Genomic DNA, 17,595 nt, shown 5'->3' with positions numbered 1-17,595 from the left:
TATGACGGAAAACAAGATGGCGGCGTCAAGTTCTTCCTATGGAGAAGTTTTATACAGAACAGGACAAGTGAGAAATATATTTTCATGCGATTCTAGTATTAGTTACTATAGATAAGATAATAAGATTTATTCAGTACTATTCTTTCTTTGGTAGCTTCCACGTTTTTAGGTAAAACCGTAAATAAATCTGACTTTTCAAAACATCTAACGGTTTTCCCATCTCGTTAGGAATCTGATGCATCAGATATTTGGGACGATACAGCATTGATAGAGGCATATGATAGAGCCGTTAACATTATGAAGGTACCTTTCTTTAGATTTATTATTTGCATAATCACTGACATTTTTGACATCACACTAGTAGACATTAAACACTAAACAAAAACATTTATTCTATAGGATGGAAATTTTAAGAATGGTGGAAGCAAAGGGAAAGGAAAGAACAGGTAAAACAGCAGTCGTTGACACCCTGTGAACCATGGTATAACCTGGGGTGTCATCATAGTATCCTTTTCAACCCTCCACTCTGTCGTCAGGGACAGATCAGAGGTCACTCAAAACTGTTTAGGTTCACAGGCCCCAGATATTTTATTTCTCATTCTTTATTTCTTATTTTAATGAAGAAATAAAAAGAAAAATAAGGCAAAAGCTGCAGAAAACCAAGATTCATCTTCAAAGGTATGATAGCAACAGACACTACATCTAATCAGGCTCCTAACCACTTGGCTGTGTTTTCTCATTTCAGTCCCTTCAGTTCCCAAGTATTATTCGTTTGTTGACTAATAATTTTTGAATAGATATTCAATGTGGATAACATATGCTCCAACAATGTGTAGTTCCAAAAATTATCCATACCCCATGCCCCCCCTCCCCCCCACAGAAAATTTTTTAAAGACACCCCCTCTACCTTTCGAAATTCCAATTTTCTTCCATACAAACTCTGTAATTTTTGCTCTTTCTCTGACCCCCCTACCCTTCGGAAATTTCAAATTCCTCTGTGGGGTGGGTATGAATAATTTCTGGGACTACACAATGTTAAGCGAAAGACATGTGGTCTTATTTTATTATCTAAATTGTTCAATTCCAATATAACTTTATAGTATCACACGAGTAGATTTTGAAAAAACTCCCCTGAAAGCACCTATAAACACTGTCTGCTTGAGAGAAACAAAGCTTAAATATTAAACCGTTTATATTTTTTAGTGGCAGGTTGGTGACAGCTGCCGAGCTGCGTACTCAGAAGATGGGGAGATATATGAAGCATTCATAATATCTATAAACAGTGAGGAGACTTGTGTTGTGAAGTATAATGGATATGGTAATGTCGAAGAACAGTATTTAAAGGATCTTATGCAGCCTTTGGAAAACAAAAGTAACAAGGCATCAAAAGATATTGACCAGGGATACTATACAGTAGACTCACCTCACTATCCAGTAAGTGATAACTAGGGTAGAAAAAAAGTGTGTTTACAATTAAAAAAAATTTTTTTAAAACAATACATTTTCCCATGCATGCACTAGGATAATGTAAGCCTTACATCAGGATACCTGACCATGGGCAAAGATAGAAAACACTGCCTGCTTGCAAAGCCAATCAGAATGCACAATTTTTAGGATACTAGACAAGGAACAAAATAATAAAGTTTAATATGACATTGCTTTCAGCCAAGGACAGAAACAGCGACAAGCATGAATTGGTCATCATCTCAGACCCCACGTCATTCTAACGATCAGTGGAGAGTGAGTGATATTTGTCTTGCACCAGAACATCCAAGTGGTCACTGGCATGAGGCAGTAATCAACTCCTTCCCTACACCTTATACCTGCCAAGTTACCTTCCTTAGATCAAGAAAAAGGTAGATAGTTTTCCAACACTTGATACCCCTGTATTTAAATTAAATGTTTTGGGAATAAAACTATTGGTAGAGTGCATACCAAATATCTGTGAAAACCTTCGTAAAATAATGCACAAATTAGTAAGTTCAGTAGGTAGATTACAATAGGCTGTAAACCTACAAAACTTTGCATTAAAGTTTTGTTAGTTAACTTTTTCACGGATCTATGGTATGCACTCTAACTTGTAAGACATTAATTACCACATAAACTGTGGTGGTTAAGCAGCATTGTTTCATGGTCTTGTTGGAGCTATTTTTATGGTACTGCAACCTCTGGGACTTTAAAATCTCAAACGTTTACTGTGGTAAATTTAATTTTAAGAAGTTGAATCCCAAATGAAATTATCTAAAATATAGAATGTGCTGCATATTAAGTTCTGAGTTGCAGAGCCACTCAGTGAGTGTTGGTGGCCTTTACTGACATTTTTTTCTGTTTTTCCAGCCAACAAGTTGATAAATCACAACTATACCACAGCAATGATACTCAGTCTCATCATGATCATCTGCCGCCTCCGCCTCATCATCATCATCCTTACAGACCTCCAGGGCCTCCACAGTGGTATCAACATTCAAACATACCTTGGCCAGGACATCCACCCCATGTGACTGTAAGTATGCCGACATTATGTATGACTCAGCATCAGAACACAAAGATACCTTTCATCAGAATTTACAGTAATTTGTTTTGGGAAGGCAGGAACTATGGGAAACTATTGATATTCATTGACGTAAATCTCGTATTTTATACTTTTCTATTCTGTTTTATCTTAGAGTAGTTACACAAGTTTTAGCATGTTTCCACCATCCAGACCCCGGCCGCCTCCACCACCACCAATGTTGCCTCATCTAGGGATGTTTCCTCCTTTTCCACCAAATATCAATTTTGTAAGTACATTGTAGATAATGAGAATGATTTTCCACATGTTGAAAACTGTACAGCACACACATGTTGTATAAGTGGTATACCCAACAACACTGAAAAGGCTTCCCTTTGTAGTATTGCACTTCATCCAATCACAATTCTGCCCATCAAAAATGATTGTAGACTGTAATGTAGCTATGAATTTCCTGCAAAGGGTGATCTGTATGTAAATGAGGAGAGCTATAAAATACATGTAATGAATATTTTTGACACCACAGCAACGACCTACCCCTCCCATACCTCCTGTTCCACCACGCCCAATGGTGAATGCTGCTGGACAAGAAGATGAAGCCCTTGCCAGCATGCTGATGTCATGGTATTTAAGTGGATATTACACAGGTTATTACCAGGTATGTACGAGATGCATGAATTTCATTAAGATTACTTATCTAGACAAATAAAATAAATTAAGTACAAATTACCTATACTAAAACGTATACTGCATCTTTTCCTTCTAGGGTTCGCACGGTTCCAAAGAAAGACCAAAAGATAAATCTCAAGCACAACCAGACACAACTAACACACAGGAACCCCAACAACATGCAGAACAACAAGCCCCTCCATTGAACAGTCAGGATAAAGCTCATTGAATCTAAAATTATTCCTCATGACTCAATTCTTCATTTATAAGTGTGTGTAGTTGTCTTTCCTCACACATCTCCACTATTTTTTTCCAAATTTGTAAGTCTTTCTTTACCAAACAAAAAATCTTCAAAATTCTTGGAAGTCTTTTGTAATATTCAATAAAAATGAACTGTTTTACAAAGATATCTTTACTAGTTTTGTTGAAATTGTAAGTAGTAGTATTTATGATTAACGTTTTAGGTTCAATTTATTCTAGAGATACATTTTTGTGTTATTGAAAAACCAAACAAAAGGTATTTTGAATGCAAAATGATTTTGAGTTTATCTGCAAGAAAAACAATACATAACTGTAAAATGAAATTTTCAATTACTTTTGGGGAAGTTCTTTAGTACAAAGACTGAAATATGTACCTATTGCTACTTAAAAGCTTGATATGGCTTCATCTATGTCATCCATGAGTTCTTTGAGTTTCTCCCACTGTTCCAATTGGAGAGAAATACCTAAGAAACAGGTAAAGGCATTCAGAATTCAGTATGACAAAACGTTTGTGGGAAAAAAAAAATTGTCTTGGCTACGTGTGTCTGACTTCAAGGGCACTGATAACACAGGTAGTCCAATACTAAAATTTAACACAGGGACCAGGTAATATAGAGTGTTTTCACTCACGTGACAAGGCAGCCATATTGGTTTACCAAACAATAGAAACTTTCTGCACAGTTTTTGCATAAATATATAGTTCAAATCCCTGAGGAAAGAAAATGTATTTTTGGTCCACCAACATGGCCGCTGTGACATCACATGAAAATGCTCTAATAGAATGGATACAAAAGTTTGGCATTTTTACCTTTCTTTCCCGGCTTTAGATCTCCACTCTTGTCTTCATAGAATTCTCTGATATCAACGAGAACCTTTCCTTTGAACTCTCTAACGGAAACTTGGCGATTTCTGGAAATCTTTAAGGAAAATAAAGTACTTTGAAATCAGTTCAAAACACTACTGTATTTATTACAGCAGTGACAAGCCCAGGATGACTTGAAGGGGGTGACTGTTAACCTATAAAGGCATCACACACCATCCTTTTGAGGTCATTGCATATACTTTATTCTTATTATTTTTCATCTCCAAAGCCTGATCATCTAATTTAACCCCCCTGGGTCCACCCTCTCACACCCACCCTCCATATCTAAAATGCTGTCTTTTGAGGATTAAAGTTTCTTCTAAAACTCATGAATATTTAATGAGGAGAAAACAAAGCAAACTACCACTACTGTGACTTTTTCTTTGATTTTTCCAAGAAATATTCCGATGAGTTTGAGAAGTAATTTGAAACACTTGAGAAAGTTCTTCCTCCGATTTCCAAACACCTCAAAGTCAGTTAAAAAAACGCGGCTGTGCCTTGTTTTTTCAACTCACTTTTCAGTGTTTGGAAATTAGAGGAAGAAATCTCTTGCGTGTTTGAAATATTACTTGAAGTCAAGCAAAATGTCAGAAACTTACAGGGAAAACATAATTACCATCATCTTGTTTTGCTTCAGATACAGCACTAGATTTGGCTTTCTTTTGTTTTTTCGTCTCTTGCTGAAATGATAGAATTACCAACATAAAAATGAGCTCCAAGTTTAATTATGCAGAAATGAGAATTTTGAAAAAGGAAAAATAAAACACTTTCTAACATTGTTTCTTGAAATAAATTCAAATTCAAAAACATCATTGTCGACTGGCTCAAGGGTGGTTCAAGGCTGTGATTGAACCTAAAGGGAGTATGGATAGAAATCACTAAAGATTTGAAATAATTATTCCCACTACATAATTACTAACATGATAATAATGGTGAGCCACAATGCATTAAATGTATGTCTTTGGGTGAGGCAAAAGGAAAAAAAATTCATTATATCTTGTTAGTTGTATTTAGTTCAAGACTTTCACTGATTTTGAAAATGTTAAAAGTCTATGTATTTCAAAGGTCCGGCAAAGGTCTGTTCTTTAACCTGAGGCATATCTATTCAGATATGTGGTCACAGGCCAAGGTCCTAGAGACGGGCCGGCCTGGGTCAACCTCTTCAGTGGTTTCTATCCCTACTTCCTCTCATTCCAGTAGTGTAGCTTAAGACAACAACAGCCTTTTTTGAATTGAGTGTATCTCCAACAGCATTATGAATCCATGTACTGTAACTCCTAGTACCCTGTATTCTCATATTCTTGGCTTCAGTTAGATGTTCGCAAAGTTCTTCATCTTAGTACTAGTTCACATGTACTGAATAAAGCAGGATCACGTGCGCCGAATGAAGAACTTTTCTAATTTCTTTCCTGCTCTTTTTAATTTATGCTTGTCCTTCTTTATCAAAGTTTAAAAAATTTGAAATAAAGAAATACATGCTGTTATTGGCATGAAATGCAAATAAAAATACTGCAAGATGGACAAATCAACCTCTCATGACTTCAAAGTCATTTTTCTTGCGTTGTTTGTGACTTAGTGAGTCTTAGAGTTGACTTGGAGCAAGTCTATGCTCCAATACCATTTTTTCCCTGGGGGAGGGGGGTAAGCACCAAAACGTCTTCCCTCGGAGAAGAAGTTTTTGATGACTTTTTAACTAAATTTTTCAGCAGTACTAAACGAAACTAAGCATCAAATAATATTATCCTTTTCGTAATGTTTCTATGACCGTTGGTTGTCTTCTTGGGCACTGATTTCGCGACTCATGGCAGACATTTTGTTCAAGCATCAAAGCGCCATGCGCTACAGTCACAGATATTTTCGCTTTCAACAGCTTTTCTACTGGAGCAGTTTTTCTTACCTCGACTTCCTCTTCTTCTTCAGAATTATCGCTACCAGATTCCACTATCTCTTTTGACTTGGGACGTTTAGACATGGTTTATTTGAATGGAGAAGTTCTTGTCGAAAAACAAATCAGTTGTCGTACGATTCCCGCGAAAAATAACAAGATACGCGTTACCAGTTCTCCTTACCGAAATCTGTACCACAGGAAGCCCAATCAATAATGAACAGGGTAGAAAGTGCTATTTTAATAAAGTAAATTTATTTATCTCAAGGAAGGGCTTGGTTTTGGGGAAAAATATTTTTACGACTGTGTTTTTTCATGGGTTCGATTCCCGTTGAAGCCTGAAATCATTTTTTCAGGTCTTTCTTTACAGCGTTCGCTTAGATCGCTTATTCACTGTGATGATCAACACATCTAAGTATTATACTGTCAAAAAACAAAGAAAAAAAGAAAAAGTTCTCCAAAGCTGAACAGAGAGGAAAGAAAAGTCTAAATATCGTAGGATGCCTGGAAACGAACTCTGCTCGCAGTGACTTGTGGGTTCAATTTTGGAATCAAACTGGACCGAGCACCTAGAGATTCATGCGAGACGAGTTCCTTTACCAGTCTTCCTGAACTTCGGAAAGATTTAAGTGCTACTCTGACGAAAATCACTCAAACTTGGATTCAACTGAAACTTCCTAAGAATACTCTTTAAAGGTCCAATAATCACTGTATGAAGTGTTTTCTCGATATTCAGGACGAAAGTATGATATTTTTACGATTATTTTTTGGAGTCTGTGACGTCATACACTCAACATCGAACATCGCTCCATACATTTCTTTGTAGTTTATGATCACAATATCAGTAGTAAAGGGGGAAAGAAATACCCAAACACCCCAAAATATAAATTATAGTCACAAGTAATGTGAAATAAGCACATTAGCCACCCTTTGGGCTTCATAGGAATAAAATAAATTAAGGATTTATATACAAAGAAATATATGTAGCAATGTTTGATGTTGAGTGTATGACGTCACCGATAACAGATCTTCGTGTGTCTTAATCCAAGTAGATATTTTTTTCGTCCCTCGGATCGGTATATAAAAGAAAATAAAGAACACTGAAATATTCTAAAGGGGAATGTCGCAGATTCTTAAATATGATTCCAATTTTTTTGCTCTCTCTCTTTTCTTTCGTTTTCTTTGACATTGTTTTGTATTGTTTTAAAGTAAGAATTATAAATGTTGTAAAAAAATATTGTGAAAATTAAAAAAAAAAAAAAAAAAAAAAGATTCCAAATGCCACATGATGTCAGTCATTTGTAAGAAGTGCATCGATCCGATCTGTGATTGTGGAAAATGCATCTAATCTCCGAGTGGCTGGCTACACTGCCGTCGATAGTTGGTTGTCTTTCGCGCACGACGTTTTCGCACGTGTTTTTTTGATTAAATTCAACTGAGTATCAGAATGACTGATAACGTTGTATCAGAACTGACCTACTAGACTTGATGGCCCTTTACTGGCCGAACTCTTCATACTTCAGAGAGGGTCTACTGACGTAAAGTTCTAATGTTTGTTACTGAATGGCGACAACCAGATCATAAATAAAATAACTCAGTTATTTTTAAAAGAGCTTTTTTTCTTTTGATCGTTAATTTAAAAATGTCAAGGAAATTTGAGTCTTGGCTTTTCAAGACCATGTCGAAACAATTTTAAGCCCCCCCCCCCCCCCTCCCACCGACAAAACAAAAACGAGAGAAAAAAAAAAAAAAAAAAAGAGAAGAGAAGAGAAGAGAAGAGGAAAAAAAGCTAAGGAAAAAATAAACATGACAAAGAGAAAAGCAAAACAAAGTAGACAAAACTGATAAATTATTATCAGTTATGAAACAATGTACAACCAGTTTGTCAGCTCTACATAGACTTGACAAGACAAAACATTACGGTGCACCAGTAAAATACTAACGACCATCTGTCATTACCAATCACACCGATAACACATCGTCGGGAGTCGTGAATCCACGTATTTCAGTTTTTCGTATCTCGGATAGGGCTATAAAAGAAAATAAAGCACGCTGAAATATTCTAAGGGGAGTATTGTAGTTTCAAAAATTTCAGTCATTTGTGAGAAGTGCACACGGTCTAAATCTGTGATTGGCTGATATGGAAAGTGCATCTAATCTCTGATTGGCTGATGTGACTGGTGCATCCAATCGTTGATTGGCTTATGTTCATTACCAAATGCACTCTTTAATAGTCATTTGTGGTGTTAACAATCATTCATAGATTAAAGACCATTGCAATCATCAACAAAGCCTACAAGCGTCCAGAGGTAAAACCTTTTTTTCTATCAATTTTTTTAATCAAGTCGTATTTTTTAGTTGTTTACTTTTGACAATCTGTCTTACCACTCCAAGGTAAAATCTTTTATTTGCTTATTTTCTTTTTCTATTTATATTGATACTGATGTTCCTTTTTGTTGCTCTTCTTTTGTTTCACGTTCATTTACTACTTTTTCTTCTGTCGATCATTATGGTGTGATGCCCTTCAAGCTAGACGTTACCCATTTAAACGGCTTCTTAACTCCTTTTACTTATCAAGTATGTATAAAATTCCTAGTAAAGTGAACTCAAGGAGCTTTGGAAATTGAAGTTCTTACAAGCGTTGGAGCAGAAATCAAAGCTGAAATTTAGATCATCTTTCCAGATCGGGGAGACGACTCTATAAAAAAAATCCAGTGAGATTTAAGTAAAATGAAAAAAATAAATAATTATTTTTAATTTGTTTTTTCCTATTCACTCTCCAGATCCGATACAAATCGGTGTTACTCTATCAAAACATATGACAATTAATTGAATAAAGAATACTTATATTTATAAAATATTTATCGGTTTAATTTGTTCTTTTTCTATTTTCATTTTTTTATCTATTCATTTTTCTCCCTGTTTTTCATCACGAAATTATATTGAATATAAAACAACGCAAAAGGAATTTTATTTCAATCCGTCAAATTATCCATTTATTGTTAATCATCATAACCTGAGAACAATGGGCCACCATACACAGACCAAAACGAAACAAAATTCGTTTTGGAAACTGGACGTTTATCAGAAAAAACCTAACTAGTAAATTTAACGCTTTAACTTATTTATGCTCTATAGTCATGGAATAAAGTGCACGGCAATCTCCCTATTTGGAGGCTTTCTTATTAATTCGTTCGTTTATTTCTTCCTCGTTTCTTTCCTTCTTTTCGCTTTCTTAATTATACTGGTCTTATACCCGGATCTTGAATTTTTAACACGACGAACATAAAACTCTCTCTCTATCTCTTTTGCAGGATACATTAAAGTCAAGATGCAGCTTCCAATTCCTGTTTTCTTGCTTCTTCTTTCCTTGATTTGCGTAATCCATGCCAGGCATAGCGATTCCCCGAATGAGAACCGAATACTGGTTTGCCAGCAGTACTGTGAATATTGCGTCACAACATATGGCAAGGATCAATTCGATGACCGCTTGTGCTTGGACGATTGTAGAGACACGAATGGAGCAAACAAAGATGAAAATTGCAAATACGAAAAGTATCATAAAAAACGAAAGATTAAAAAGTTGTCCAATGCAACTGAGGAAAGAAAAGTCTAAATATCGAAGGGAGTCTGGTAAAAAACTCAGCTCGCAGTGACCTATGGGGTCATTTTTGGAATCAAGCTGGACCGAGCACCGAATTTTCATCCCCATAGTAGCATGCGATACGAGTACCTTTACCAGTCTTCCTCTGAACTTTGGAAAGACTAAGAATTGCACAATAATGATAATGTAAAGCCAAGGGCTCTCAGTTAAATTATCATATATGATCAATAAAAAGACCATTAAAAAAGCTTCAGTAATGAAATTTTGAAAAAAACTATATGCATCCTTTTCTTTTTCAGTAATCAAGAGAGCCCGAAAAAAAACTCATTATAAATACATTCAAGCTGATATAAAATCTGATATAAAAATAATATATGAATACGAATATTATGCTACTATAAATACAAGGTAGATATTTAAGGTATATAAATAATCTATTCATAGTGAATAAGTAAAGGTGTGAAATAGATATGTTGGATATAAATACCACACACTTCGAAAGCACTCCATTTACCCCTTTTAGTGTGGGATGGGCTAGATAGTAAGGATGGCATTGTCTCTTGAATGGATGCATGGAACATGGGTTTTCACAAAAATATCTGTAGCTCTATCTGTAATGCTCTCCATTGCCACTCTGTTACATCTCTTTTACTGAGGTTATCACTAACAGAACAGGTCATAAAAACTCTCCTATATTCACGTTGCCCCATCCTGCAAATTCATCATCATCCAGTAGAATAGATAACTTTATAGCTCCTTATTCTATTCACCTCTGATAGAACTTCATCCCATACGATACTTTAGTAAATAGGTCCTTCATCCATGTCATCATCTTCTGCAAGATCTTCATCATCATCAAAATGTGAAACAAGATAGTCATTTTCCTACAATGGAAAAAAAATAAAGCTAGAAATAGTTCCAAATTATTGTTTTTTGCTGACAATTATACCCTATGGCTTGTTCTTAAATAAAAAATGGGGCCAAAATAATGGATTTTCATCCTAGCACTGAAGCTTGTTGGAACTTTGCATCGATATGGCTTATCCTAGGCACTTTTAATTTAATATTATTTGTTGTGGTATCTCTTAGGGGTTAAAAATCATTCAGCCACGCCCTTTCTAAAAAACTTCCAGTATGTCTTAGGGGTCTTTTTGAAAATTTCCGACAAGCATCCCCGGTACTTTTTTCCTGGAGTTCCTCCCCGGGCTTAACACCCAAATCTTACCTCCTCTTGTTCTTCTTCATCATATTCCTCCTCTTCGTCAACATCATCATCACTAGCTTCACCTTCCTTGCTCTCTCCTGGTTTATTCTCCTGAGACTGTTTGTCAGTTGTTCCTTCTTTCTCAAGCTCCTTCAGATAAGAAATCATTAAAGCATTTATCAGGAATTCATCACATTCATGATTGATTGAGGTAAAAAAATTAATGGAATATCAATATCATTTCAATCACTGTGTTGAGTATCCCCTCTCCTCGCCCCTCACTAGATCAGCCTCTAAATACCCAACTGCTTGCACTAGTTAGCTGAATATGTGTTATCTTATAGCACAATTTTCCAGTAGAATTTTAATGTTTTCCAATTTCATATAACATTTCATTCCCTAGAGTAACATCTCTTTGTTAACAGCTGTGCATGAGAAAACACATGAATATGGATGCTACTGACATCAAGGATGATACATGGTCTAAAATGGGAAAACATTGCATCCAAGGTAAAGAGGTCTATTTTGTACCATGCGCATGCCACAATATCTTTTCAATATTATCAAGGAATTCAACACACCTCTAATTTTTCCAAATCTACTGAGGATTTTTCTGAGGATTTTCTGCTCTTTCTCATGTTTGGTTTCACTGATTAAATGAATAAAAACAATTACTGAAAGACTTGCCATTGGATAGAGCTTTTATACAACATATCATGGTAACTCAAGTGTGAACATTTGAGCCTCAATAACTGTTGTCAGTACCAGTGGTATACTGGCAAATCCTTTATCTACTTATTATTCATTAGAAGGTCAGTCAAAAGGATGCATGTTAGGCAACTCTTAGTGGTTTTTTTATTTTATTTTCTGCAATACTTACATACTCCAGAGTGCCGTAATTTGGGTCGTCCTATTCTGATCTTCAATTCAGAGGGGATATAAGACCAGTCTATTAAAAAAAAATGTAATGTATTTTTTTGATAAAATACCCATCTAAGAGTGTTTGTCTCTCGTCGGTAAGGTAACAGTAAAGTAACAGTTAGGTGATGGTAAGTATACTGTAAGATAAACTGTATAGTAATGGTAAGTGGTTGGCCAACAGAGTTACTGACCACTTACCATATGGTGAAGATTGTTCACTGCCAAGTGTATATACAATTAGTTCATATATTATCACAGTTTGCCCCTCCAAATAAAGTATACAAATTATGCTACAGACAGTTCATGAGAAAAATAAATGTACTGCAATTTACCTGGTTCCCACTTGAATTTCAAATTATCTTGTGGTTTTTCCTTGTATCTATCAGAATACCTTTCAATATCTAAAAACGAGGCTTTGATAAGTAATGCTTCTGGAGTAACATAAGCTCTTGATATAAGTTTTATGATCATACCTTTATTGATGATTTTTGGCTTTACATAGTAAGGAGATGTATTCAGCATGTATTTGATATCCTGTTTCAGTTGCAACATGGTTTCATCTGCCTCTGTCTTCCTTAGAGGGAGCGGTATTTTTTCTAGTGGCTATAATACACAAACAATGATGAGCTAGAGGAGTAAATATCCTTGAGTTGTGTAACTGCTTATCAGAAGTCTAGCTGTCTGTCTGTCTGTCAGTCAGTCAGTCAGTCAGTCAGTCAGTCAGTTTGTCTGTCTGTCTGTCTGTCAGAAAATGAAAGAAATTGCTAGCTTTTTCAAACTTGAAAAATAGGTCATAAATTAGACTTTTGCTTGAATGTCTTACAGGAAAAAGTGGAGGTGGTTGTAGTATTGAAGCAGGTAAAGCATCTCCTCCTCTACCAAACCCAATGGATCCGATATCAAAGGTAAAACCACGACCTTTACCGCGACCTCTTCCACCACGACCCGCCATTTTGAATAGTGAGAACAACACAGGTAACCCAACACTATGAATACAACTACATCTGTTGAATGAAAACTTGGCTTGACCATTTCGAAACAATAAAAATCTGTCTTTTCTGTCTCTTAAAAATGTGAACATATTCTTATAACGAAAACTATATAACTTTTATTTTTCGATTTTAAATTATTATAATTATTTATGTTTCGTATTTACGTAGTGGGTTACCTGTGGTAAATATTTGCGAAGTTTCAAAATGGCGAACAGGAAGCCCACTGTTTTAGTCACAGGTAAAAGATCTCTTTATTCTTCGACGTATTCTAACCTCTCGATTTATATTCATAACAGCAGATACACCTAATGATTCAAGATCTACTAAGTAATCTTCTGTGAGAAAGAATTTCTGTATCCCTCTTATTTGAGCCTAAAATTATCTAATTGTTAATTTTGATCGATTTTTTTGTGTGGATTTTAATATATGATATAAAGGTTTTGGTCCCTTTGGTCCTCACAAAGTTAATTCTAGTATGCAGGCTGTAAAGGTATGTCAGGTATTAACTGAATTTTTATTATTATTTAATTTCAAGTTAATTTTTTCATAACTTTTATTTATTTTTTCTAAAATTTGTCAATTTTAATAACGTAAAGTTTGAAAAGCTGTTTGTTATCAAATTCTTGATCTTCAGCCTTTTTCCTTGCATTACATTCGATTATTCAAATTTAAATCTCTTTGTTTTGTAGGCACTCGCAGCATCAGACATAACAAAATATGTTAATCTAGTCACTGAAGAGATTCCAGTAATATATGAATATGTTGAGAAAAATATACCAAACTTGTGGAAAAAGCATCGCCCCCAGGTTAATATTGGAAATATGAATTTTGGTTGAACAACAACATTAACTTTAGAACTATTTCTTTCAACCAAAAATTGATTGTTCAATAGATCACTGTTATAAACTGGTTGGTAGACTGATCATGCTTATCAACTATTGATTGTGATCAATCAGTTGTAGAGGCTTTGCATCATCACTCTCATGTAAGTCAGACTAAATCAATTGTTCCTCCTCCTGTCATGGCAACCATGACATGATGATGCAAAAGCCTCTATACAATCTAGCCTGAGCTTATTAGGGTTAAAGGGGGAAACTAAGGGAATTTGATATTTTGAGAAGCCATAGCCAAATTGTCATCTCTATAGGGAGGCTTATTTTCATGGTGTCCAAGTCATTTGAATTTCCATCCTGGGGAGTATTGAGTAGCCCTCCCTCTCTGCAGGTTATCTCTTGTTCTGTCTTTTTAATTGACTGGGCTTCCTGTGGAAGGTATCAGAAGAGAGACACAGGTAGCCCACCAATAGGGAAATTTAGAAGGGAAAGGTGCTGGGCATAGAGCATGAGTGATCAAAAACCCTACCCAGTTAGTAGTGTGCAATGTCGCATTCCTCCAAAACAACACAACCTCGAGCTCCCCCCTGACCTCTAGGTATAAGTTAAGCATTAATGGATGTTTACAAATCTACAGTTGTGCATCCATGCTGGAGTTAATGGGTTATCCAAGACAGTTTTACTTGAAAAATGTGCTCACAATGATGGGTATCAGAGAATGTGTGATGTTGACCAGAAATTCCATAAAACAAACCATTGCATTCCAGGTAAGAAAATATTGTCAGATATGACAGAGTAACAGACAGTCAATGGTCCATGTTTGGTCAAAATAAGCAACAAGTGTCTGAAGAAACACTTCTCAGGCTGGTCCTCTTGACTGGTCTGCAATGACTGGCCACATTCTTAAGTAACTCCGAATAAGGAATTTCTGAAAGGGGTGCATTATCATTGTAATTTGGATCAACAAATGACATACAAAAACTCCTCCAACAAAAAAAGGAGAATTGGAGGTGTCAAAGAAATATTTTTATAACCAACTGATAGAATAGTCTAATTGATAATTCATGTATGCAATATAGGTGCACCTAATGTGATGCATACAGATGTGGACTTGGAAGCCATTTGTGCCAAAGCAAGACAAGTTGGCAGTCCATGTGAAATCTGCTTGTCTGATGATGCTGGAAGGTATGCAGTGGTAATTACTATAGCTGATAAATTAAGATGATTATCACCTCAGCACTGAAAGATAAAATCAGTATCTCCATGCAGCCATGATGAAATATCCTTTACATCATGGTTATTTTAAACTTAATTTTGTACTTTTTTATCAGGTATCTATGTGACTTCACATACTACACATCACTTTACCATGGAGATAGTCCAACAGTCTTTATTCACCTTCCACCCATGGAGGGTCCTTATACAGTTCAAGAAATGGAAGAAACACTTCGAATTTTAATTCTTACAATATTGGATGAACTGAGAAACTGCAAGCACTCTAGAAAATCAAATCGAAAGCTATAATGAATTCAAAAACTATTCTTTATTCAGAAGACCGTGTGACAATTTTTATCATAATTTTTACGGATTTCTTTAGAGGTAGTATAATGAATTTTCTTTCAATATTCTTGCTAGTACAGCATGTTACAAGCAAGCACTGTCCTTGAAAAAGTATGAAAAAATCAAGCCATTCACATTTCTTTTTTTTATTTTGTAAATGAAATAAAAAAGAAATGCCCTATAAAATGGGGCAGTAGGTACTAAGAAAAAAAGCTTAAACTTTTCTTCAAATGCATGAAAGATCTTAGAATGAGTATTGAAAGACACCATCACAAGAATAGAGTACACTAGAAAATATGTCAAGCACGCAGTGGCTCGAAAAATTGCCATTATTTGTATTTTAACAAAAACTCACTGTATGAATTATTATATCAACAACTGCACCAAATTAATGAACTTTGCCAATCCATGTGTACATAAATAATTTGTTTTTAAATTATACATTATCAGATTAGAAAATAACACAAACAGCAATAATAATTAAATCAAATCACAGTAATTGTAAAGTCTATAAATCTATAGTTTATATTTAAAAGTCATCACTCCTTGTATATGTAACATGTACTACCACTACATTCACTGTTTTTGACAGTTCGATTCAAGTTCAAATCCCTTGCTTTTGGAATAAGGAAAGCTTAGAAATATAAATGTACATGTCTAGATATATGGTAGCCTCCTGCTGGTAAAATATAAAAACCTGGTTCATATAGACCAATTTCAAAACTCGCACCGATGTGAGGCTTAAGTTGTGAACAAAGGGATCTGGCGTGACTCAAAGTAAGCTGGCGTGATTCAAAAGTCACGAATCACGCCAGATTCCTTTGTTCACAACTTAAGCCTCACATCGGTATGAGTTTTAAATTTGGTCTATGAGCAACTCCAGCACAACACAAGCAATGATCACACATGAAATGCAAATAAAATGCAACCAAATTAAAATATGTAGGTGCAGCAATGCTTGTTTACATCGAAAGCATTTTTAGTTTTGAGTTTGTGTTTACAATACTGTACTTCATGCATAATTTGGTTTGCAAATGCAAGCACAAGAAAATGAAAGTTCCCATTCCTTGTACTAGCATTTGCCTGCTTGTGTGAACCTGGCTTAATGTCTAACACTTATGCATCGTGACAGAGATTAATCTTTCTTTAGTCGTTGTGCTGGTGGTTCTTCATCAGGAGTTCTTGCTAAGATGATAGTCTTTGTAATGAGTAGAAGAATAGCCACTGTTGCTGGTATCATTGTAAATATAGGATTTTTCAACATATACTGCATCTGTATAACAGTGGCTTGCCATACGATTCCTGAGATACATCCAAAGATGCTGACCTCTCTTGGACCAGATATGATAAATAATCCTGTCGATCCTTCTATTACTGCTGCTACTCTCATGAAATAGTCTGGATTAACCTTTGTTTTAAACAGCTGAGTGAGAGGACTCACTTTGGCAAACCGTTCAAACTCTTTTCTCTAAAACATAAAGACATCGTAATGTCAGATGTTGGGAAGGGTAGTAGCTAGCTCCTAATGTGATTTCTTTATTTCTTTGTTTTGAAAACAGCTGTTTTAATACAAACAAACAAACAACAACAACAACAACAACAGCAAGCGACAATGACTTTAAATTATTCGTTCAAAAGGATAATGATCATATGAAACTGTTGTACTTATGACTTGTATTACCCGATGGCAGAATCTCCTTTTAGCGTACAACATAGAACATGCGGTTCAAAGACGAACAAATTTACGACATTTAGTAAATATCAGTGGCTTCCAACACTAAAATGGTTTTTTTAACACTGAAATGACTTCTCAAAGTAAATAAATACTACAAATTTGTTTATTCAAGATAATTTGATTACGATAACTTACCATAAATGCATGTGACTTAGCATCAAACTTGTCCGTAATCTTAACCATCGCGGACATGCAGAATATTATAACAAGAAGGCCCGTTATCAATCGGTTAACTCTACCCATACTTTTTTACTCGAATATACCGTGCAACATTTACTCGATATGCTTGCGATGTACGACTTTCTCCTGACGAAGTTTCTTTCAAACTTGGCACCATCAGGCCATGTGCGTGACTGGGGGTCACGTGACAAAAGCTACACTGAAATTTTAATATTTTGATGAATATTTTCGTGATTTTTTCGGCGTAGTTTAAACATAATCTCTGCGACTCATACATTTCAACAGCTTGTGTGAAATTGGACTTACAGTCAAGATATAAGAGATACCAACTGATTACTTTTGATGACGGCTGTGAACTAACCATATTTCGGCATCCACCT

At 35.3% G+C, this 17,595-nt stretch overlaps 5 protein-coding genes and 1 long non-coding RNA gene across 8 annotated transcripts; 3 read left to right on the top strand and 3 right to left on the bottom strand.

Annotated features, from left to right (window-relative positions):
• The first annotated feature begins 2 nt into the window (after positions 1-2).
• Positions 3-3,414, top strand: LOC116299942 (uncharacterized). The gene is made up of 10 exons (XM_031708669.2): positions 3-67; positions 229-303; positions 400-446; positions 624-678; positions 1,204-1,434; positions 1,666-1,856; positions 2,338-2,503; positions 2,667-2,780; positions 3,036-3,167; positions 3,276-3,414. Exons 1-10 carry the CDS (start codon positions 17-19, stop codon positions 3,405-3,407), a joined length of 1,194 nt encoding a protein of 397 aa, XP_031564529.1. The 5' UTR covers positions 3-16; the 3' UTR covers positions 3,408-3,414.
• Positions 1,628-6,359, bottom strand: LOC116299943 (activated RNA polymerase II transcriptional coactivator p15). Of its 2 annotated transcripts, none has more exons than XM_031708671.2 (5): positions 6,199-6,359; positions 4,901-4,981; positions 4,248-4,356; positions 3,814-3,903; positions 1,628-2,963 (listed from the first exon to the last, which is right to left on the bottom strand). In XM_031708671.2, the coding sequence occupies exons 1-4, from the start codon at positions 6,271-6,273 to the stop codon at positions 3,824-3,826; spliced, it is 345 nt and encodes a 114-aa protein (XP_031564531.1). In that variant the 5' UTR covers positions 6,274-6,359; the 3' UTR covers positions 1,628-2,963; positions 3,814-3,823. The 2 variants fall into 2 exon arrangements, with proteins under 2 accessions (XP_031564531.1, XP_031564530.1); XM_031708670.2 differs by lacking the exon at positions 1,628-2,963 and adding an exon at positions 3,535-3,727.
• Positions 6,360-8,419: 2,060 nt separating this feature from the next.
• On the top strand, positions 8,420-10,052 carry LOC148914213 (uncharacterized). Its single transcript, XR_016119000.1, has 2 exons — positions 8,420-8,495; positions 9,501-10,052. It is a non-coding gene; the product is annotated as an uncharacterized LOC148914213 (long non-coding RNA).
• Positions 10,053-10,218: 166 nt separating this feature from the next.
• LOC116299965 (DNA-directed RNA polymerase III subunit RPC7-like) lies at positions 10,219-12,875 on the bottom strand. Its single transcript, XM_031708699.2, has 7 exons — positions 12,739-12,875; positions 12,389-12,518; positions 12,248-12,316; positions 11,875-11,943; positions 11,576-11,643; positions 11,016-11,144; positions 10,219-10,674 (listed from the first exon to the last, which is right to left on the bottom strand). The coding sequence occupies exons 1-7, from the start codon at positions 12,865-12,867 to the stop codon at positions 10,591-10,593; spliced, it is 678 nt and encodes a 225-aa protein (XP_031564559.1). The 5' UTR covers positions 12,868-12,875; the 3' UTR covers positions 10,219-10,590.
• A 227-nt stretch (positions 12,876-13,102) lies between these two features.
• LOC116299955 (pyroglutamyl-peptidase 1) lies at positions 13,103-16,241 on the top strand. Of its 2 annotated transcripts, none has more exons than XM_031708685.2 (6): positions 13,103-13,145; positions 13,345-13,397; positions 13,597-13,713; positions 14,378-14,507; positions 14,820-14,925; positions 15,072-16,241. In XM_031708685.2, the coding sequence occupies exons 1-6, from the start codon at positions 13,112-13,114 to the stop codon at positions 15,262-15,264; spliced, it is 633 nt and encodes a 210-aa protein (XP_031564545.1). In that variant the 5' UTR covers positions 13,103-13,111; the 3' UTR covers positions 15,265-16,241. The 2 variants fall into 2 exon arrangements, with proteins under 2 accessions (XP_031564545.1, XP_031564544.1); XM_031708684.2 differs by having other exon boundaries at positions 13,345-13,406.
• LOC116299956 (uncharacterized) lies at positions 15,800-17,406 on the bottom strand. Its single transcript, XM_031708686.2, has 2 exons — positions 17,171-17,406; positions 15,800-16,768 (listed from the first exon to the last, which is right to left on the bottom strand). Exons 1-2 carry the CDS (start codon positions 17,276-17,278, stop codon positions 16,436-16,438), a joined length of 441 nt encoding a protein of 146 aa, XP_031564546.1. The 5' UTR covers positions 17,279-17,406; the 3' UTR covers positions 15,800-16,435.
• Positions 17,407-17,595: the final 189 nt, after the last annotated feature.

The sequence above is a fragment of the Actinia tenebrosa genome, unplaced genomic scaffold (genome assembly GCF_029948245.1).
Source record: "Actinia tenebrosa isolate PJP-AT-01 unplaced genomic scaffold, QUT_ActTen_1.0 PGA_scaffold0__85_contigs__length_37466705, whole genome shotgun sequence".
In the NCBI taxonomy this organism is placed as follows: Eukaryota; Metazoa; Cnidaria; class Anthozoa; order Actiniaria; family Actiniidae; genus Actinia; species Actinia tenebrosa.
The sequence above is the reverse complement of the archived record's forward strand: the minus strand, read 5'-3'. Positions and strand labels throughout refer to the sequence as shown.

Coding starts and splice junctions, on each gene's coding strand:
- LOC116299942 (XM_031708669.2), top strand. CDS start 17: ATGGCGGCGTCAAGTTCTTCCTATGGAGAAGTTTTATACAGAACAGGA. Junction 2,504..2,666: donor GACATCCACCCCATGTGACT/GTAAGTATGCCG, acceptor GTTTTATCTTAG/AGTAGTTACACAAGTTTTAG. Junction 2,781..3,035: donor TTCCACCAAATATCAATTTT/GTAAGTACATTG, acceptor TTGACACCACAG/CAACGACCTACCCCTCCCAT.
- LOC116299943 (XM_031708671.2), bottom strand. CDS start 6,273: ATGTCTAAACGTCCCAAGTCAAAAGAGATAGTGGAATCTGGTAGCGAT. Junction 4,982..6,198: donor AAGAAGAAGAGGAAGTCGAG/GTAAGAAAAACT, acceptor CTATCATTTCAG/CAAGAGACGAAAAAACAAAA. Junction 3,904..4,247: donor TCTAAAGCCGGGAAAGAAAG/GTAAAAATGCCA, acceptor CCTGTTTCTTAG/GTATTTCTCTCCAATTGGAA.
- LOC116299965 (XM_031708699.2), bottom strand. CDS start 12,867: ATGGCGGGTCGTGGTGGAAGAGGTCGCGGTAAAGGTCGTGGTTTTACC. Junction 12,317..12,388: donor GCCAAAAATCATCAATAAAG/GTATGATCATAA, acceptor CCTCGTTTTTAG/ATATTGAAAGGTATTCTGAT. Junction 10,675..11,015: donor ATGAAGAAGAACAAGAGGAG/GTAAGATTTGGG, acceptor TTTCCATTGTAG/GAAAATGACTATCTTGTTTC.
- LOC116299955 (XM_031708684.2), top strand. CDS start 13,112: ATGGCGAACAGGAAGCCCACTGTTTTAGTCACAG. Junction 14,508..14,819: donor AACAAACCATTGCATTCCAG/GTAAGAAAATAT, acceptor TATGCAATATAG/GTGCACCTAATGTGATGCAT. Junction 14,926..15,071: donor TTGTCTGATGATGCTGGAAG/GTATGCAGTGGT, acceptor CTTTTTTATCAG/GTATCTATGTGACTTCACAT.
- LOC116299956 (XM_031708686.2), bottom strand. CDS start 17,278: ATGGGTAGAGTTAACCGATTGATAACGGGCCTTCTTGTTATAATATTC. Junction 16,769..17,170: donor CTAAGTCACATGCATTTATG/GTAAGTTATCGT, acceptor TTTATGTTTTAG/AGAAAAGAGTTTGAACGGTT.